Raw genomic sequence first — 22741 nt, forward strand, 5'->3', positions numbered from 1 at the left:
ATCAAAATTCTTTTAACATTTAGTACTAGAATTCATAAAAGCAATCCAGGTTTCTGTGCCTACAAATCGACATCAGCAGGCAGAATTATCAAGTAGTTTGCCAATGTTAATTTTCTGAAAGTCAGCATTTCCTGGAACATGACAAAAGAGCAAACAGTTCGAACTTTTTTTTTTTTTTTAAATTCTTGTTATTGAAATATTAGAGCCATGATTCTGAGAAATGCTGGGTACACACAAATCTGACTTTCACCAGTGATATTAGTTGACACTCAGAAGCATTTTCAAATTTGGTATGTACGAGAACATAAAGACCCTATTTATCATCATACTGATTATTTTCAACAATCACACACTATTAATTATCTAATGCTTTACTTTCAAGTTAATGATGCAAGACGGTTATTTATTTGTAATTGGTAAGAACTTTCAAACATCAATTTAAAACATGTAAGCTATTTATGTAAGTCTGGTCTCACTGACATCCTGAACCTTGGGTTCAAAGCTTTTCTTCTCTGCAACACTAAGATCAAATTCCTATCATCTACATCAGCAACAGTCAAAACAAGTTCGAGTATGAGCAGTACTGACCTGGACAACAAGTCCATGAATACCACAGGTCAACTTTCCATCACAAAAGCTCCATGTCTGGGTGGTACTGCGCCGTCGATCAGGCTTTCTCAGCATCAGTGGCTCGTACCTACAACAAAAGCATGCCAACCAAGACTTAGATGATTCCAATTTCCCAGTTTCAGTCCTGTGTTTTTGTTCAAGCTCGCTTCCCTAATCTCAATTCTAAAGTGCTGTTTTAACAATTTGCAGCTGAAAAGACATTAATTATGCTTTTAAAAATACACCAAAGTCGCAAAAGCTGTTCCTGAGGACAGATAAAAGTCTAGCTCTTACAAAAGCCTTCAGAATCATTTATTTTCTTATTCAGAGAACATCATGTAAAAGCAAAGACATAGTTAGTATCTACATCAGTTTCATTAGAAATTGTATTTCCAATACCTGTTATCTGTGACAGCTGCCAGACCTGCAATATCTAAAATCATACAAGACTCCGCAGACCTAGGAGAAGGTTTATGGGGGTTATGAGGAACTGATGAACCTTCATGGCAAAGCATTCCTGTGCCAGTCATTCTCCAAAGCTGGGATCGCTTTCCTGGCTCCTGTTGCATTAAAAAAAAAAAAAATCAAGATTCAAATGAACACAGCAGTACAGACCAAATATTACTGTTCTATTTTGCTATCAAGTGCTATAAATTTATAACTATTTTCATCCTAAAAAGTTACCATGATTTTTTTTTCTTTTTTCCTTCTGTCAGCACCTGATTTTACTTCATCACACAGCAACAGCATTTTAAAAAAATCAAATGTGTCTTGGTACCTTCTTTTTCAGTATAACTCGCTGCGTCTTTGGAGAAACATCAAGGACAAGCTCTGCATATGCAGCATCCCTGTTTGAAGCAACTGGCCTTACGCTTGCCTCCTGTAATCTAGAACACCAAGAAAATTTCATCATGTTTAGTCAGAGTAGCCGCTGCTTCTTTAGATTAAATTAGATCTGTATCAAAAACAAACCAAGAAAGCTCACAATTGCACTACAGCCAGACAATCATTTATATTGTTTTGTTCCCTCTTGTTAATTTTGAAATTACCGGCATAAGCTGTCAATTTGACTGCACTCTTAAGAGAAGTTTTCATTTCTCACTACAACTAGCAGCTTCACAGAGAGATCAGATGAATTCCAAACAAAATTTCCTACTTATACTGGGAAAAATCAATAAAATATGTTACATCCTCCCATAGCTGTTTTTAACAGCACATAAAGTGCAATCTGAAATATCACAAGCATGTCATAACATGTACATCTTGTAGTGAAGTGTTCTTAATCCACCAAATGAAATCAAGTTCCTGAATATGACATTAAACATCCTTGCTCTTTTAAGATCAGACAGTGGGCTGACAGTAGATGCCACATGCTAAATCTTCCTCAGAATGTGAGAAAATAAACATTGACAAGTTGCACCTACAGAGCTAAGTTATCACAACCAAATAACATAAGATACACAGTTTACTGACTCTGCCAGACTCAGCTTCTGAATTTTTAACTTCTGAATTTCTTCTGCTAGCTAGATGGTCAACAGAAGTTTAGTTGAATTTGAAATACTTTCAAAAGGTGTAAAATGACGACCATTAAGAGAGTAAAAACTTACAACACCATAAACATGCAAAATATTTTAATGTAATATATAAAGAATTACCCTGAGAAAGTGTACGCAGCAGCAATATAAATGAAGTTTTCATAATAAAGCTGTTTGCTATCTTGGAAGTCATTCATGCTACAGACGATTTCTGAGGAGCCAGCCCCTTTAACTGTCAGCATTATAAAAGGTGGTAGAACAGGCTCATCCCAGGCATAATCTAGAGAGGTCATAGGCTTCACTTCAGTGTATAGTCTTGGCTCGACAACACCATGCTGATTAAAAACAATTGGGACCTGTAACAGTTATGAAAGAGGATTTAGTTTCACACAAATTCTTAATCAGTCACAGTATTTACTATCATTTACTCATTTTTCAGGAGTTGGTCATTGAAACATGTTCAGCTCGCTTCCCTCCCCCCATTCTTCCATTTGGATCTCAAAGGTAATCCCAAAGGGACTAGAAACATCATCATTGCTTTTACCCATCATCTTTGGTTCAAAATGTCATTAGTCCCATGGTAGCATCTCAAACCTTCCTAATCAAAGTTAGGAGACTTGCGTAGTTTTATTTAGCAATTCAGTAGCAAAATCCATAATAACAACCAGTAAGTATTAAGAGCTCTATCTCCTGCTCTGATCACCAGGCAGTTTGTAAGTTACTGCAAAATAAGCAAAGAAAATTCTCTGATTTTTTATAATTACTGACATGGAACTTGCTGCTTCATCTCTCACATTTGTTATTTTCAGCTCAGTAATGCCTCTCATTTTAAACACCAAGTAAGTCAGGTGTCTAAAACAAAATATAAGCAAGGAAGATATACATTTTAGTAAAAGAAAACAGAATCATGACTTTTTGCTCCCTTACCTTGGAAAAATTGTCTATGCGAAAAGGTGGTGGTAACTGATCTGTGTCACTGAATGCAATGCGATATGTGGCTCCTTGAAGAGTAATTTCTACTCTTAAGAAGTAGCATTTTCCCAGGGTGTCCCTGAACAAGAAAGAACAAGTGTATGAGAGGCAGGTTTCTGATGTGTTTTACTGCAGTTGTAAGTGTTAAACAGCTGCTTCTATTAAAAAACGGAAGCATGTTACAGAAGATTTCTGTATAATAAACTACCTCATATTAATATGGAATGAGTTATTTTTGTTGACCTCAAATCCTCCAGACCAAATGCAGTTTGGGACATCCATTAATCTCACACATAAGAGTTGATCATAATCGTTACGTGGCCAGTGGAACACAACGCTGGAACCAGGAAGTGTGGAGAGATAGCCATCAGGATTGGATGTTCCCTAGTAATAGAAATTGGTAAACAAATATCCTATAGGTGTTAAAAATACAATATTAATCTATAAACCTTTTAAATATTAGCACAGCAATTACTCTGTTAGGCAAATGATCATAATTAGAATAATAATAAAGATTGTCATAACCAGCCAACAATACTTTCAAGTACAATGTTTGCATTCTTTCTGGTTAGAAGATGCTGTGACTAACTACGTGTATTGTAGTAATACAAATGAACCATCTTACCTGGCCTCTGGCAAATTCCCGCTGAACAAAGGCAAGCTTATAGGTTGACTTATTATCTAGCAGGTAACGGGGTGCAAATATTACCATGCATGTATCAATATAACGACCTCTGCCTTTTTTCACATCAATACCTTGGAACAGAAACAAATTAAAAACAAAGCTATTATTTACAAGAAAAAAAAAGATTATCCTTCAAATCTTTTTATACTTTTGCAGTATGTAGACACTCAAAATAATCAGAGACAGTAATTAAGTGTAATTAATGTACTTAGAAGTAAGTAATGCACTTAAAAAAGTACTTACTTAAAAGTAAGTAGTGTACTTAAAAGTAGCATATGGAAGAAGACACAAAAACTGAAAGAACAGTCCATAAATACAGTTATTAATACTCAAAGATGAAATGCAACAATAACTGAAAACTGATTTTTAAACTAACAAAATTCTAAGAACTGTTACATCTGTATTTTGAATACTATCTTTTGTCTAATACTTTTCCTCTGAACCGTCAGAAATCTTTAGCAATGTAAGTTTCCCTTCTGCAGTTTTTCTGTTTCTGGTGTCACTGACAACATGTCCTAGCAAGTTCCACAGTATTTCTCCAATGTTCCCATAAACACATACCAATGTTGTAAATGAGGCCTGGTCGGTTTCCATGTTGGATCACTTTAAGGGCTCTGACACCACTACCACCATCCAAGGAGAAACCCTGGCACCAGCCAGGCATACCTTCAGGATGGATCCCTTTTCCAATTCGCATTGTACAACTAAGGGTAAGAAGAAAACACAAACATTTTCTCATTTAAATGAAGGATCAGATATCAACACAATGCTGATCATCAAACGTGTACCCAGATACAAAAATAACATCTCTGTTTTAATATAACAGTATCAGAAGCCATGATAAATCTTTTTAGTAATTCATTCTGCATTTCGATCATATTTTTCTTTGGATGTTCTAAGCTTTTTTAATAGATGGGTGAAGATTCAGTGACTGTGTCACATATAAGGCTATTGTACGTGGACTTCCAACTAAGTGACTGCTACAACTCTATTAACATTCAGAGTTTAGATTTTTTTTTTTCCATTTTGTTATTGTTTTTAGAGATAACAGATATTCACACAACTTGGTAATTCTCTTCAAACAGGTTTTTGGTTTCCTTGGAAAAGAAGCATGAGTACACACAAAATAAAACCATCTAAGGAGTTTTCAGCAGGAAATGCTGAAAGATTCGGTATGCTTATTTCAGTATTGAGTAACTAAGTAACAGGTCATCTTAAGAAAGGTTTTTCCTAAATTATATTTATACTAATATACCAGCAGCCAATTCTCTGCTGATTACTTTCATACTTTCTAAGGTTCCTCCCCTCTACTCTTCTCTCAGTATTACTTACAAGCTTGGCTGTTCTTTATCAGCGTAACAGAACAGAAGCGGGCTGAGACTTCTAGCAAGTTCATGCTCTTCAAACTGACCTGCAGCATCTGTTTTTGCATTATCTTGTCTGAAGATAAGTGGTAAGCCTTTAAGAAAACACAAAAAACCCCTGTCAAGTTATACTCAACCTTTGCACAAATTTAAGATTTGAATGGTAAAAACTACTTCAAATTAAAGAACAACCTAAAATACTTCTGTTGGAATGTTAGCCATTAGTCTGCATGTGATCTTTCTCATTCTATGTCTAACCTGCTTAAGGGCTAAACCTATTATAGCTGAGAGCCATGGAGTCTGCTGCAAGCAAAAAAAGAACTCCTGTAGCTCTGATAATGCCAATGGACATTAACACAGTGTAACTGCAATTTATTGTTCAAGACCTGTTGCTTACAGAAGGCATTTCAGTCATTGAAAGCCAGAATTTTAACAGGAGTCTAATCTATGCTGATTTATTTACAGTTACATCAAGTCTATTACATAGCTCACGTTTAAAAATCTGCAATATAGCAATGAAAACATCTAAGTAATTTGCAAATCACAACACAAGAGGTGCTGGCACTGAAAAAAAAAATGAATTAAAGTTGCAGGAAAGATTAAGTGGTGTTTAAAAAGCTCTGTTTATCTAGAAAGAAAATAAAAACTCTCCATGAAATCTTCCAAGTTCCACCATTATAGTTATGGAACAAAACACTGTAAATTTACCTGTTTTATTGATTAACCAATATGGTGCTGAAATGAATATTTTTAGAGAACCTTCAGCAAGACATACAATCCTTATGGTCAAATTTAGCAGCCGTTTGTTGACATCATACAATCGCATCCGCACCATATAGTTTTGTGTCCCAGGAGGAATCAATAGCTCTTTACAGATTGGAAAGTTTTCTAGCAATACCCCTAGAAAAAATAAAAAAGAACAACAAAACAAACCAACAAAAAAGGACAAACATTAGGTTCTGGTAAGTATACGGTTTAGTCTTTCATATTTTTTGGTCTTTCTAAATATTTCATAGAGGTTAGCCACGTTAACTTTTAAAACTACTCAGTGTATTAATCTCTAGCCTCATTAATAAACACTTAAATTAAAGTCACAAGCAGAATTTTTTTTTATAAAAGAATTCTGCTTATGGCTAATTATTGCCTTAAGCATCAGAAGTCCAGCCAGTGTTGAAAATGCATGTGTTCTCCGTCAGACTGAAAACAGCAAAAACACTCATAACATTGGGGAGTTATTTGATTCATTCCCATCTTTATCACTGTTCTCTCCAGTTTCCACTGTTTCCACTATCAGTAAAGAGCCAAATCAGAAACAGAGCAAGACTGCTGACAGATCTAGGGGAACGACTGGAATATTAACTTTTTATTATTTGGATGTGTGCACTTGGTTATTAACTGTAGGAAGTACTGCGACCCAATGAAATCATCATATACATGTTTTCAATTTTTTGTTGTTGTTACTATTATTTTCCCAATATTTTACCATTTTTCCTTGTAAAAGGAAATAAGTTATTTTTGAGGTGCCCCTCTAGGAAGATTAGAAAGTAGCATCTTATAAATTGCCTTACCAAGCTCAATGTTCTGAGATGTATCAGCTGTGTGCAATGCTGCCTCCTTGCCAGGTTTAAGTGTCCCATTAATTGGCATCCCTTTAACATAAAACTCAAGTTCACAAGGCAGCAAGTTACAGATTACCACAGTTGGCAAGAGATAAATAGTATGCCCAGGCTGCCTGAAAATCTGTTTAGCACTGTCAGAAAATATGTGGGAGGGCATGTAATCGGGGTAATTTTCTTTCTTTATCGCCACACAAAACCTGTGAAGACACAAAAGTATGTGAGAAGAAGTTAACAAACTCAATGGAATAGCTGAAACTTGCGTTTGGATAAAAAGTCTATACTCTATTTCCTACCAATTCCTCTTTTACAATACATATTAATAGTGTGCTTACTTTGTATTCTCAGACATTTGCTAACAGGTACTGTCAGAGGGGCTTCAAGGAGCCCTACAGAAATACAGTAGTTATGCATTCAAAGCTTCTGATTATTCAAGTGACCAAGGAAAACATCCCATTATACTGCAGAAGCATTTATCTCTACATACTTTCTTTCCTATTGTTTACTTTCATGGTATTTCATTTATCAGAAGAGGATTACAGTTTACAGAAAAACAATTGGGTTGTAAATTACCTGAAAAATCGGCTATTTTCAGACTCCATTGAATGACACTCTCGCTTGCTGCTACATACTTCTGCTGTCTTCTGAACATTAGTCCAATGAATTGGAGCCTTACAGAAAAAGACTCCCAGTCCTTTTGGCCTGGCTTGTAAGCGCCAAGATGTGAGATGGAGTGGAATAGCAAAGGAATCTCCTGGCATAACCGCTGGAAGAACTACAGGTTCTGCAACCAAACAGAAAAGAAAATACACATATCAAAACTGGCCCCTTTACTGAAAATCGTAACATTTTCAAATAGTAAGTCTCAATCTATTTTCAAAGCAACGAGTTACATTTTAAAATTAAACACTAGCTACTTTATGTACATTCCAAATATCAGTCCATTGCTTTAAGCCCTATTAATCTGGCAGCAGACAAATTTAGGCATGTAAATCTAAAACTTGGAACAGACTAAAAAGTTGCTGAAGCTCAAATTCTTTCTCCTTGGATGCTTCAGTGAAAATGCGTATTCCAAAAAGAACACATTCATTATGTTTTGGGCATGTTGTCAGCATGTCACTGTATTTCTAGACTGCACCTTTGCATGCTAACACCTGAAACCTAGACTACTGCCAGAAGATAAAACATACTACATACAGGATATACAAATTCATCTTAATGTAGTCTCAGCTTTATCTGTTTGCTTGAGCAATAAGGAAAAATCCTACTCTAGGTTCTCTAGCTTACCTTGCTGATCACTATCTTCTTAACATTACCCATTCCCCATACAGGGAGTTCTACTTTGTTGTTAACCATTAGAAGCAGCAATGAATTTTCTTCAAAACTAAAGATTTTATATAGTACAGAAGGAACATACAACACTTACTGTCAGGAGCAGAAGGACTATCTAGTCTTAGTTCCATTGGTGTTTCCAGCTTGTTCTTCACAATCAAGGCTGAGCGCACCGTTATCACTTTCCGAGCGCTACCTTCCATGGTTACTTCAAATACCACACGAACTGGAGGCAATGAAGAAAACTGGAAGATAAAAGCAATAAAAAGCTCAGGTAACAATTCTATCTAATAGAGGGAGCTATCAATTTTGAAGCTGTAATTGCTGGAATGAAAACTTGTGAACTGAGAGCAACCAAGATATATACACTTTCAAAATTATGGTTTATAATCCTGTTCTTACTTGCCAAAACACAGTAAAGTGATCAAGAAGCATTTCTAAACACTAGTAACTCCATATCTTTTCCAAAATGATACAAGCTCTATAAGAATGGTATAGATTCTGAAAGCACACTTTATACACAATATCACAATTACATTATTTTATACATTCCTGAAGTTTGAATTCCAAGCCTTATTCAGGTGGAATAAGAAGAACTTTACAATTACTCAAAGATTTTTCTCTCTGCCAACAATAACAGGAAGAGTAGATTATATACCTTCAAATTTATGCATTAATGTGTTCAATAAACTCTGTGAAGACGACATTTCAATACAGCTTGATTACACACATCAGTGAGTTTTCACAACGCAGCTTTTGTGTTTAGGCAGTCAGGGTTTTAGCATCAGAATGGTTTATGATCCTACTACTTATGCATATTGATTTTGGGTTCATATTACTTCAGGTTTTGACAAGATAAAGTAGTATAGTGGTACGTATTTCAGCAGTCTCAAAAGTGACATACTTACTTTACCTCTTCTGCTACTGTTATTTAGATCACAATGTTTATGCACCAGAGCATATTTTAATTCTCCATTTTCTAAAATGGCATAGCAAATTTTGGAACCACAAAATATGATCTTTATAGAAATTAACTACGTAGTAGAGACTTAAAACTGCACTCATTTCAGCGTGCTTAAAAAAAGAAGAATTATATCACCCTAATTATATCATCCCAAATTTCTTAAGAAGGTAGGTGATTGGCTGCATTGTTTCAGTACTTCAAAAGTAAGAGTTTTATTATGTGGACATAAGCCTAGCACCAGTGTTTACTCAGACTGTAAAATCCTGTATTTGAGGAATCTTGTCACAGCTGAAGAGCAGATAATACTTAGTTACTAAGGTATCATTCAGTTTGTATTCCATTCAAGAAAGTAAATTAATATATAGTTTAACGTGTTTCATTAATTACTGGTGACTCATTATTCCTATATGTCAAAATTCAAAACAAAGGTGGAGTATACTTAAAACATTCATGTCTTCTTTGCTCTGAGCTGCCTGTCTAAGAGGCATTGCCACTTGGATCCTGAAAGCCACATTTTATATGTTCTCACATGCTGGAATTCACGTACTGGACGTTAAGATCCAGTCTTTAAATAATCATTTACAGTAGTGATGAATGTTAAATGACATGAAAATAATTGCTCTGATTCGGAAAATCTTTTTATTTGCTTTACTTTTGTTTCTTACCAAAAAGGTTCTACAAGTGTGGAAAAAAAAATAAAACAGTTCACTTGTAGAATTACACTAGTCTTATTTAAGAAGCTTTCAAAAAGTGAAAATATATACTCACATAAACTTGTGGATGTATTATATTTGTTCTATTTATTGGGCTTCCAACCTGGGAGAAAAGTAAACAGGAAAGGTACGTGTTCACTTTAAGCTATTACTGACAGTTGTACTACAGATTATTATAGAACAATAAACTGAACACATTCTTCATTTAGTCTTTCTGATCTTCAATACAATTTTGAAAACAAATCAGAACTATATTAGCAAAGTCCAATTGTAATACTGCTTTAAAAATAAAGGAAGTTGAAGGACAAGTGTTCACTGGAAAAAAAATAATCCACAGATATTCCTGAAAAGCAATTCTTGTTAATTTGCATTCTTTTCCTTCACGAACCAAGTTGCATATAAAGATGATGCTTTTTACACCTGAGTATGAAATCATCAGAAATTATTCAAACAAGAGACTAGTCGCTCTTATTATTAGTTGTGGTTAGTAGTAAATTCTAATCCTGCTTTATGTCAAAAAGACCACTTACAATTTCTGCATTGTTCAACAACCTTCAATAGCTAGTCTTTAAACATAACTTCAAAACCCAGTAAGATCATTTTTATCATTGAGCCTCAACCACAACTGCTACCCTGCTGGTTATCACAATCGTGTTTTTCCTTCATGACAAGTATATTTTGTCTAAGCAGCCACATATTTCAACAACCTCTAGACTTACAGGAAATTGCCAATGTTGTTTATTTTAAGGAAATTAACCACAGAAAAAACATCGCTGCAATAAATGAAATAAAATAGTTGCTGAAATGCTGTGGTGATTTAAAGCTCAATCTCCACGAGACCCTGACGCTGCCACTAACATATTAGTTCTGTCATTAGAAGTTCTGACTGCTAAGCACAGATTAAACCGATGGCTACTCTGTGTTTCTGTTGTGCATAAAACAGCCAGTTAGCACTTTCAAACTCTCCCAGTCCAAGCTAACTTGAAAGAGGACAACCTCATATAGCAATCGCTTTAAGACCGAAATCTTGGCAGACATCATTAATCTTAAGTTACATATCCTGTGAAGATTTACACTCAGCATCAGAACTTACAGTAGAAGAAGATGAGTTCTTGTCTGGTGCAGCGTATCGGAAAAAGGTTCCAACCTTGTCTACAGACACTGGACTGACTTCTTCCCAGCCATTTACTCTCACTTGCAACTGATGAATTCTCAGGTCATGTGTGTGCCTACCAGTTTAGATTACGTTACATTACTATTAAATATTTATCTTACATTGCAAATACCAAACAGTTCATATAAAATACATTCTCTGGATTATGAGAAAAGAATCTCACTAACTAGCCATTTAAAAAAATCTCAAGTTTGTTCATTTCATGGACAAAGACACACCTGACATTCTGTCTGTTTAATTGCTCCACTCCCTGATGAGCATAGAGAAATAAATACAACTAAGTCATACAAGTAAACAAAAAAGCATGCTAAAGATTTATTAGTTCTTCTAGTTCTTAACACTGTTAATGCTTATGCTCAACAGCCAGTACTCCCCCTGCCCCAACCACAGACTGTTAGAATACAGGACATATGATTTGCAATTGAAGGCCCTAAGTCTTTCTAAAACCTTTTAATGATCTAACCTCAACTCATATCTAGGAACAGCTTCCACCTATCACAATATAAGCTGCTCGCTAAACCATTGACAGTTTCACACTATACGTGAGTTTTAAATATTTAAAAACAAAACGCTGCAAGGTAAATTAGTAAATAATAATAATTATTTTTTTTTATCTGCTAGTGTCCTCAGAACTATGATCCCATGAGCTCCATATATGAGTGTGTCAAAATGCATCTCACAGCCTGGTTCCTTCACCTGTGTCTAAGTTTCCCTCTGGCTTCAAATTCAAATGGAATTTCTTCCCCCGTGATAACTTCTTGCCACTCACTGACATTATGGGCATCATCCAGTAACGTCCCATTTTCCTCAGGAACAACACCTGGACTCCCACTGTGAGACAATGCAGCCCTGTAAAGAGAATCACACCATCTTATAAACTGACAAAATGACTGCTTCAAGTAACAAGTCATTTTTAGTCTGCCTCAGCCCACAAAATTACTGCAGTAAGCACATACGCATAATGAATGTATACCTGACTGTTCTCCATATTCTCTCAGGTCTCATGAAAAAATTATTATTATTATTATTTTTTAATAGTAATACCACCTCACTGTTAAAGAAAACGCTCTTAACTAAGACAGACTGGGAGTTGTCTATGATTCCCTGCAAGAAAACAAGACAATTGAAGACAACAGTGTTTGGCTCACATCCCCGAGAAGCCAGACAAGTATTGTCGAAGTGACCCCACAACAGCTTCTTACCGGGTAGGTGTTGTAGTTAGGGTAGCAAACCACAGAGTGCATCCAGTATGATTTCTCAGAGCAAATGGGACAAATGGCTGTCTACGTTTTGGGGTCTTCACCTCAGCTATAAAACAGAACACAGATTTGTCTAAATATTTACGAGAGAAATATTCAACAGATGCTGATACAGGATGAGACACAAGGGCTGGAGAACCACAATCCACATGAACTCCGGAAAAGCAATCTAGGAAACAGATTACTAAAAACCATTTAAAATTGTATTAGCTACTACAGAAACAGTACAGAAAATCTTCCCCTACATTAATTGTTTTCCTTAGTCAATTATATAAAAAAACCAATAAAAAACATAACAGGAATTGAGCTTAATCTACTTGTTCTTTTGTTTCTTCATATCAAGCTTTATAAAGTATCTCTGAAAACTAACATGCAGACAACTCAACTAAAACCCCCATCATAACAAGTAACTTTTCACGTGCATTCAAAGACTCAAAATATTAAAACCATATTCACTAATACCTAAGTAATAAGTTTAGCTTTTTTCAAGTATGCATTACTAACAAGCACATCTTCCATACCGTAGTACGTCATGTCTGTGAAAATACTTACTGTGTTTGGACAGTTAAAAAAAAAAAGAAAAAACCAACAAAACCTGCCAAATCCCAGTAACTACTTAGAAATGAAAATAAATGGCTGCTCTCTAAATGCATACATCTTTCTGTACGTGAAAAGTTGAAAGCAGGCAGACATTAAATCAGCTGGTCAAAGACAGAAATTAAATGTTTCACAGAGTTTATCTGCATTCACTCCAAAGGAGGACTGATATCAAGTTCAAGCACGCCATGCTCTTAGACCAACTCTTCCCAAGGCAGCATGCATCTAAACAAGAATAACTTAAGCACAAGTTTACAATGGCAAGAAGGGGGAACAGAAGAGGGTAGGTAAGTTTTTGAAGGCATTACTGATGATCACATACAACTTTCTTCCAAACGAATGACAACGAATGACTATATTCCCTACATTGGAGCCATGAATCTGATCTCTCTGAATCTGAGAATTTTTTTACAGTTAATGCTACAAACACTGATTTCTTTAAAATGGAAACTCCATTTTTTGCCAAATGCAAACTAAAACCGAAAATCTTTTTGGTGTAGAGCTTGATTTAATACAATTTTCTGGCTAGCTCAGGTTCTACAAAATCACAGACCAGAAGCCATCTGAACTTCTACTCAGGTATTTAATTACATGGCTATTTTTTTCTTTTTTTGAGACATTTAAAAAAATAATTTTGTGGACTGTGGCTTGATTTTTGAAAGAGAACAGAACATAAAATTTGTATCTTGTTACTACTGCCTGAAAACAAAGTAGTTATAATCAAAAGGATTTTTTTCATAATTCATTTAGTCATTTCCCTGAGCTGCAACACTCACTAAAAGCAAGTAACAAATATTTTTCCCCACAGAAAAATCTTACCGAAAAACACCTCAGAAAAATAAATCTTTCTATCATTTCACATTATAATGTGTTTGTGTGTATGCATGTGGTTTTGTTTTGTGGTGATTTTTTGGGGGGGCGGTGGGGTGGGGGTGGGAGGGAATGATGGCACTGTTGTTTGGTTTTTGGCTTAAACATCGACAAACTGCAAGCACTCAAGAGACAAATATTTGGAAGGGGCAGTCTAAATTTTGCCACAGATTAACATAAAGTTTTCTCTCCCATTTATTCCATTTATCCACTTTTGTACAACGTGAACTTATTTATCAAATATGCTGTTTTGTCTTCCACAATGCCACAGATTTTAAAAAATAGTAATAATAATAATAATAATGGTCTTTAAACTGGATGGCTTTCCCTGAAGCTAGCAGTGTCAAATATAAAACAAACAAATTAAAAGGTCATTTATGAGGAATGTCCTACTTCCTAAGGCTCACTGAAAACAGATTAGGTTCCTACTGAAGCCATCCTAAAGTTTTAAGTATCTAAGCACACATGCTCATTCAAGCAAATGTATAATAAACAGACTGTTAGATATATTTAGAATATAAAATTTAAATACTGTGATTGTATTAAGCTGGTTTCAATCTCATTATTCTGTCTCACTAAAAAATGGACATTGAGTAATCAATAATCCATATAACCTTCCCCAAAAGGCAGTCTTCCCATACGCAGTTCCCATACTTCTCCCTTCTTTCCTGAAGGGCCCTGAGAAGACTGTAAAGTGATACACAGGATGAAATGCTAAGTTAAGTAGCTGAAAAACAGTTACCTTTTGGTTTTTTGTTCTTTTAAAATATAGAGGCCAGTCTACTGGCGAGTTACTCATACAACACAGTATTTACTGTCCAAGAGTTTTCAAAGAAAAAAAGCTTTTAATCTCTCTGTGCTATACAGTACCTCTAGCATAGATTTGGTGCTCTAGATTAGTCAAACTGGCTGTACTCCTAGTTCTAAGGTAGACAAGAGGAAGGCCTGGCAGACAGGAAAGACAAAGTTAGGAGGTAAGAAAAAACACACAAATGCAGGTAATCTCTTCCCCATCATGCATCAGGAAGATAGGCACAGTCAGCATCATTTAATCAGTGTATGAGTCTATCCATTCGCTTCCACTAGATTGGCATTTGAGTTTCTAAAACTTCTTCCAGAATTAACACTGAGAGAAAAGAACTTGAAAAGGGTTTCAACATATCATGTGCTCTTCCTTAGAAAGCTGTTAATTGGGTTATTTTCATCTTTATGATAGCCTCAGACATGCATTTTCATTTATATTTTAATCATGTTAGAAGCAAACATCTGTTTGGCTGGGAAGGATGGTGAAAGTTTGTCCTGTATCATGTAAAAAAAACATCTCTCAACTGTACACACTCAGGACTTTTTTTTTAATAAAAAAAAACAGGATAGTCACTCATTAACTGAGAAAGGGATTAAAAAAGGGAATTAAAAAAAGGTGATTAAAAAAGGGAAGCAGAACTAGCAGGTTTTGTTATTAAAGAATGGAACACAGCTGAACAGAAAATACAGATCGTCTTTGCTGCCAGATACTTCTAATAATTCATTTTATACTATGAAGACCAAATACTTATGTTTGTAATACATTAGACAAATGACCGTGCATGTCAGGATTGTTTCAAACAAAGTGTGATTAATGAGTATCATACTCTGCCCAAAACATGGTGAATCCACTGAAGAGCCCATCCCATCTTCTGAACTGATTGCATTTACTTCTTTGTCCTGTTTACAGTAATCTTCCATCCATGACTGTTTGGTACTTGTGTACTGTTCTAGAGAAATATAAACATACAAAGTAAGTAACTGCAAGGTGGCCTTAAGTAAAGTAGCTGAAAAGTATGTTAAATTCATAAAGCTAAAGCTGGTCCACTTTAACAGCAATCTTAAAGGAATTCCACTGCTTCTCCCATGTGGTTTTCTAATGTTTTAATTTTTATTCCATCCCCCCCTTCTTCAAACTTCCAGTGGAATTCTATTGTCTCAAGATACTCCACTGGCAACATAAGAGGTCCCTCTGAGGAGGCAATTAAGCTTAGATGTTTTTGTGTCAGAAGCTGTCTCTATTTTTTCCCCCTTTTCTTTTTAAGATGTACATGCCTATTCCTGCATAAATATGCAGACACCAACAAAGTGCTCTGACACACTATTAATCATAAATTAGCCTACTAACTAGTAGTAAAAAAGCAACATGGGAATTCTTAGGAATCACTGATTGGCAACTTTTCCTCCCACCTCGTTCCTTCTTTCTGACAACCCCACAGACCTTGCTGGCGAAACAAGTGAGTATTCAAGGAACAAGGAAGGCTCTTCTGTTTCATCTGCCTGCTCAGCCTTTTACATTTGTAATTATGACCATCAAACTACACAGATTTGTATGCAGAATAAGCAATAATATTTCTGGGTAACATACACAATCATAGCCTCACAACACAGAAACTTCCATGAAGTTTGAGTTAATGATGAACAAAATATTTTGATTTCCTGAGGTGGGAACTGGCAACTCCAGTTTTCAGAGAATGCAGAATTGAAATAAGCAGCTCCCCACTATGTCTGTCAATGTACTGAAAATTGATGAGCTTACCAAAGTATTTTTAAGTAGTGTAAAGCATGGAAAGCTTTAGATGAAAGCCTGTTTCTGATTAAAGATAAATTTCAAGTAACATATGAATTTGATAGAATTCATATGACCAAAGAAAGAATTCCTACTAACCTCTAAAATATGTAGCTCATGTCTTTACACTTTCACAGTATCTGATAAAATGCAGGCTGCCTAAATGTACACCTGTGTACAATACCATCTGAAGTACCTAGGGACTTGTGCCAAGTCTCCTTCTCTCTATCTATGGGACACCAGAAAGATTCAATTAGAAATACCTATCATTTTAGGAAAGTGCAAATTAAGACCATATAGCGATGCCCTCAGGGAATATTCCTAGATACCTATGAAAACAGAGGTAATGTTTATATCCAAACGGTGTTTAGCCTTAATTTCCAGCTTCAGTCGGGAAGGGTGGAGGCGGCTTGAAGCATGCTGTTGCCAGGAAACTGAGCATGGCCACGGCTCAATAAATGGTTCCCAGCCTGAGACCAAACAGAAAATGACACATGTATTACACGTTTGAAGGCCACATTGGAATGCTGTTTACATACCTAAGTGTTTAATAATACAGCTTCAATAACGAGCTCCCTTACTTTCAATCTGTGTTCAAGATGAACTTGTGAGCCTACAGCTTTAATTTGCTAACTAATACAAAGCTGCTCCAGCTCCTCCTTTTGAACCAGAGTATACTATGTGTAGAGACTTCCAGAAATATCTTAATTTTGAGAAAAGTATTAAATGGAAATCAGTTTTATACTGGAGTGATGCAACTAGAACAAACTCTGACATAGCCGTTAAAAATCCTATATATTTTCAAATATAAGAAACACCTTGATATTGACAGAATTCCTGAGGTCATTACCATCAATTTTGTAACAGAAAACTTCATTTTTCAGCTCAGAGAAAAAAAGACAACTAGGTCAGTTCTTTTGTCAGTGGCTGAGCCGTACTGAGGCATAACTTGCTTTTTTTGTAACTAGAATATAAATTACTATAGTTGATCATCATCTTTCACCTAATCGCTTCTCTCATGTCCCATTCCATCATAAAATGAATAATGAATTGAATGCTTCAAAGCAATTAAGCATCAAAAAAAGGTAAGTAATACAGAGACAAGTTAGTTATTTATATTATATATATATATTTATATATATTATAGTTATCTAACTATATAAAAAGGTTATCCAGGAATACGATAATTACAAGCATAACTTCAGTCTAATTTTTGTAACAGCAACTTCTCTACTTGCCACACCTTTCCATCAGATATCAAATTAGGATATCTTGTCCAGGACCACATGTATACACAAACACACACACACACTTAGACTTTTATATTCTCTTATGTGCAATCTTGTGTTGGGTAAATTTCATGCTCCAGTAGTACACAAGATTGTATTCCTAAACCTAAATAAAGGAACCCCTCAGTATTTTGTACCTGAAAGCTCACGGTTATAATAGTCTCCGGAGAGGGTAAAATGAGCATAGCCTTCAGGGTTGGCTCTCAAATGTTGGAGAAAATTCAAACCTGCCAAAAAAGTGAATGTTATGCAAAAAAAGTGTGATCAAGTTTCTCAAACCAGTGAAGTATTAATAAGCAATGGGAAAATGTGTCTTTTAAATTGCAATGGTACAAAAAGCATACTAAAATATTTCAAATTGTTTTCTTTTCACTCAAGAAGCAAGCTATTTTTATTGAAGCAGAAATCTGTTTAATCAAAGAAAGTACTTAAAAAAAAAGTGTAGTGACAGCATATCCATATGATTCTCTTCAGTGATTATTTTAAGCAGAACCTGCATTTTTAGCAATAACTTCTAAGCATTATTACTATGCAAATAAAAAGTAACACCACTAGTTTCTTAAGCATAACAGATTGCTTATGATAGGCATTAATAGATACAGGTATATTTCTTCTCTTATAAAACCACCACCACCACAAACCAGCCACACAACCACCACTGCCAAAATACTGTCAATTAAAATTTCACCAGTCCTAAGAAACCTGCACAGTAACTGACAGTATTTTTATGCAACTCACTTAGAAAAACAGATACTCACGTGAAAACGTTAACTCGGCAAGAGGAACATCACAGTCCATGCAGTCATCAATAAAGCAAATACATATATTTTCTGCTTTTATTTCCACTCCAGAGATGAACTGAAAAGGCACAATCCCCCGGCTATCTCGGCCAGAGGAAGTCTGGGAAAGTGACTGCCGAGGTTCAGCATACTTAAATAACCAACTTGCTGCTTTTTTCATGTCACCTTAGACAAAACCAAACAAGTACATTTCATTGAGAATGTAGTTGATGATGTAAAAAACATATGGAAACAAATTAATTTCCTTTCCCTTAGAAAGGGTAGCAAGATATTAACAGTATCTTCAATGTGTTCTATTCGATAACATATATAAAGGCAAGATTATAAATATAAGTGTTTTCTAAGAATAAGAAACTTTTGACATTTGCAAACCAAGTTAGAACATAATATAAACCTATATCAAATGCTATGAGTGCCTATAAATAAGGTGAGAAACATCCAGTGCTAAAGAAAAAGAATCCAAGAATCTTCTTGCTATGTATTGCATGTAGAAACAGGTTAAATACACGATTCAACAGGGGGAGACAAAAATACATGCTCTATAGATAAAGTGATGGATAACAGTACGAAATATGGTATACCATAAAAAACAACCACCACCACCCACCCACCCACATGGCCCACACATGACATTTCAAAAGCAAAGACGAATCTTTGGAGGGTGGGTTTTAGGCAATAGTGGAACAGAAAAGTAAGAATGATTAAGATGTCAAAACAAAGACAATTTCGGTAATTGGAGGCCAAAGTAAAGAAGGAAATACTGTCTGTCCATCAGCTACCTTACATCCTGAAAGTTAGATAACATGAACAATCTGAAAGGCCAACTAAGAATATTTGAGGTTACCTTGGCAAATCAGAAGAGCTTGACGACAATCCTCCATACTGAATCCCAATTCCTGAAGGCGAGCCAGCTGTACCTCTGCAATTAAACAGTTAGCTAAGTACAAATCCATGTCAGTTATCTACTTAACTTGTTTTAATTTCTGAAATTAAATATACCTGGATGAAAAAAGGATTTTCTTTCTGTATTTCATTTAAGATTGCAGCTGTAGAAAAAGCATAATATTCAGCGCTGCTTTTACAAAAAAAACAACCCCCAAAAAAACCCTGTGCGTATGTGTGCATCTACTATACTACTATAAACTATTTTTATCTTCCTGCAAAAAGTTTACGTACTCCCACAGATTTCAATTGGGACTAAGAAAATTTTTTTTTTGTAAACCAAATTCTTCACCTGGAACACAATTCATCACTTATTTTGAACAAAACATGTGGCTCAAGCACACAGTAGCAGGGAAGAAAGTCGTTTTCACTGGTGTGTATTTATTCATTGTCAGGCAGCAACCACACGCAATTTTTAATTTGAAAAAAAGCAGTGTCACCAAAACAGAATAATATGCTGCTGGACATGAAGAGATAGCTGGGTTATGATTATTGTGATGGTTTCCATTTCATTGCCAGTTCAATAAGTTTGAAGAGGTAACACCTCACTCTCATTAAATATTTTCTAAGTACTTCATCATGGTGACGTATAATGACAAGTGATACTTATTAAAATTTTCTACAAAACTATCTGTCATACTACAAGCAGAAAAAAAAACAACAGAACATTCTACTATTTTTATAGTATCATCAGTATAATGCTATCTTCAGACAATTCAAATCAATGAAATGAAAGCTTTTTCACGATGAAGATAACATCTTTTGTGTTAAGCATGTAGTCTAGCTTTACACTGCTGAAACCTTCCTTAGAAAAGGAAACAACTTCACTCCAGTGGTTAAGAACGTACCAAGAACAGGATCCAAAACACGTTTGGGTATCTCTCTATTTTCATTTGTGAAGCAAGAAGTTTCATTCACCAGTGATGAATTAGTGTTAGTTGTACTTTCAGCAGTCGATATAGTTGAGTCAGGCACAGCTGCACTAGTCTGTTGAGGAATTGATTTAGCAATTGCCAAGAACAGTTGAACATCATTGTAGGACAGTCTGATATCCAGTGCTTGCAACTGGATCTAAATGGAGAAAAAAAAAAAAAAAAACTGTTACACCTTTCTATACATTTTTCTTGTATACTTTGGATAATAACAAACCTTCTCTGAAAGGAAGACAAAATTTAATATTAAAATCTGTTGAAAATACTGTTTTAAAGCTCCAGTAATAAAATTATTAAACTTCTATTATTACCTACTAATTATCAAGAGCATAAATAGTGGGGCAGTACAGTGGGGAGTGATACAGTAAATGTTTTGCTTTTGTATAATGGGGAAAACACGTCTTCTACAGTTGAAATTATTCATGGGATTTTTGGGCATGAAAAATCAGTATAAGATCACAATTTCGTATCCTATACTGCATACAGTCTTATTCAGTCTTTTAATATTACCTCCAGAACAGGAGGAAAATCCTCACTGTTGAAAGCATCCAACAGTCCTGAACCACTTGGGTAGGAAGGATTCCCAACAAGTTCCACCTGAATTTGTACTGGATCAATAATTGACAGTGCAGTCTCTTGTTCATTTCCTAAACGGCATGAAAAAACCTATGAATTAAAAATAATGTAAAAGAATTAGAATATGAGAACACAAGCCTGGCAAGGGCCTTGAAATCAAAGACTGACTCTCAACCACAAAACAATATGAACTATAACCAAACCGTTCTCTACAGAAAATCCCTTTGTAAACTTTAAGGCAGCAGAGATTCCAAAATCTTTCCAGACAACTTCTTCCAGTGCCCCACTATGCTCTAAATTCAGGAAAAAAGATTCTGATATCCAACCAAATATTTCCATTATTGCTGGAATAATTCCATTACCCCTCCCATCACAGATATGGAAAGTGCTTTGTTCTTTGGTCTACAACAACCATTTAAAATTTATCACATCTCTGCACAGCCTTCTTTTTCTAGACGAATAAATTCTTTGAAACCTGATGTATTATGTACTCCTCAGCTCTCAGTGTTCTTGCTGCTCTCCTCTCAATTGTTTGTAACTTCTTCAGATCTGTTCACCCAGGACTGGCCACAGCACACCAGCTGTGGTCCTACTCTGCTAAACAGGATTCAGGATCACTTTGTATACTCAAAACTCCTAATCGAAAAAGATCCCTACTCACATATATTCCAATGGCATGATAATGCTTGTTCACCTCAAATCAATTTTGAGTACAACCTGCAGGCCTTTATTGAACACATTGGCTTCTGCCTATCCAGTTATGCCCCAACTTAATTTGACAGTTTATGGTTGGAAACCGGATTATTAGCTAGCAATATTTTGAGATTATAGCCAAGTGTTTCGGTGTCTTAGCGCAAAAAAATACAAATTCATTTTTAAAACTGCTGTAGAATAACAGCACCTGATGGGAATGAACACACTAAAAATGATCTGCAGACTACTTCTGTAGAATTTGTATTTCAAGCATCTTCACAATTTCATATAATTTTAGATATTTTACAAAAGCAAGGTTATTTCTACTTACCTCAATGCCAAACAAACTTCCAGAGAAAGGACGATCTAACAACTTGGGCTTGTAAGTGAGAACAGTAGTTCCCTTCAAAATAATTGCATTGGTATCAAAACAAGACATGTCTTCAACAACCACAAATTCCGTTCCTGAACAAAACAGAATGTTAAATAATAAACAGAAGTTGAAATACCATTAAGGTACTTTAAGCACTTCTAGCAGGATTCTTTATTTTCTGCCTTTTAAAGGTCCTGTTTGTACCTATCACATGGCTTTTAAACAGAAAAGAACCCATTTACCTGTCACATTAACCTTAACTTCCAGTTGTTTTTCTGTAGACACATGCAGTGATGAACGTTTTGTAACTACTCCACTTTTCACTGTTTTTGGAACTACAGTTGTTTCACTGCTGTAAGTGCGCTGCCGGGAAGAAAGGAGATTTTCCCGCTTTTTGGTATCTCCAGGAGTATATAAAAAGTCGTGAACAAGTAACAACCAGTCAAATATTAGAAATACACGAAGATTGTTCAGTACAACTGTAAAACTAGAGGAATCCTTCGTAGACCTATTAAAAAACAGACAGAGAAGCATACTTTAGAATCTTACATTTTGGTTATATTTAAAATTATGTTGAGAACAGAGTTGTTACTTGCCAGACAGTATTAATACTCTATGGAGTTTTATAGGGGTACATGTAATTTACAGAATGTCTGGCCTTTAAAAATATCTATGTTTAAGCAGACTGAAATTCATCAAGCTGTTGTACACACAGAAACCCAACATATCTTAAATTGTACGAAACTTTGACAGCTTCTAAGTTGTAATGATACAAAAGGTAAATTTAAAAACTATGTAACAAGCAATTAGCTTAGAAAAGCTCCTTTTATACGTTTGCATTATTGATATTAAT

At 35.2% G+C, this 22741-nt stretch overlaps 1 protein-coding gene across 6 annotated transcripts in view; it reads right to left on the reverse strand.

Moving 5' to 3' along the window:
- The window catches only part of VPS13D (vacuolar protein sorting 13 homolog D), a 103188-nt gene that overhangs the window by 47276 nt on the left and 33171 nt on the right, over positions 1-22741 (reverse strand). For 4 of the 6 annotated variants that reach the window (XM_080564063.1, XM_080564062.1, XM_080564061.1 and 1 more), the window contains 27 exons: positions 22131-22396; positions 21847-21980; positions 20757-20912; positions 20163-20385; positions 19217-19291; positions 18331-18537; positions 17710-17799; positions 16613-16753; positions 15322-15444; positions 14561-14635; positions 12167-12272; positions 11661-11813; positions 10884-11019; positions 9846-9893; positions 8208-8358; positions 7355-7565; positions 6734-6981; positions 5874-6065; positions 5134-5260; positions 4363-4505; positions 3742-3872; positions 3325-3500; positions 3072-3195; positions 2265-2500; positions 1388-1496; positions 1009-1169; positions 589-697 (listed from right to left, as the gene is read on the reverse strand). In XM_080564063.1, the coding sequence (XP_080420189.1) occupies positions 589-697; positions 1009-1169; positions 1388-1496; positions 2265-2500; positions 3072-3195; positions 3325-3500; positions 3742-3872; positions 4363-4505; positions 5134-5260; positions 5874-6065; positions 6734-6981; positions 7355-7565; positions 8208-8358; positions 9846-9893; positions 10884-11019; positions 11661-11813; positions 12167-12272; positions 14561-14635; positions 15322-15444; positions 16613-16753; positions 17710-17799; positions 18331-18537; positions 19217-19291; positions 20163-20385; positions 20757-20912; positions 21847-21980; positions 22131-22396 (4051 nt within the window). The remainder of the gene's footprint in view (positions 1-588; positions 698-1008; positions 1170-1387; positions 1497-2264; positions 2501-3071; positions 3196-3324; positions 3501-3741; positions 3873-4362; positions 4506-5133; positions 5261-5873; positions 6066-6733; positions 6982-7354; positions 7566-8207; positions 8359-9845; positions 9894-10883; positions 11020-11660; positions 11814-12166; positions 12273-14560; positions 14636-15321; positions 15445-16612; positions 16754-17709; positions 17800-18330; positions 18538-19216; positions 19292-20162; positions 20386-20756; positions 20913-21846; positions 21981-22130; positions 22397-22741) is intronic. The other 2 variants (XM_080564065.1, XM_080564064.1) reach the window with 1 other exon arrangement.

This window comes from Anser brachyrhynchus (assembly GCF_964034855.1).
Source record: "Anser brachyrhynchus genome assembly, chromosome: 21".
NCBI lineage: Eukaryota > Metazoa > Chordata > Aves > Anseriformes > Anatidae > Anser > Anser brachyrhynchus.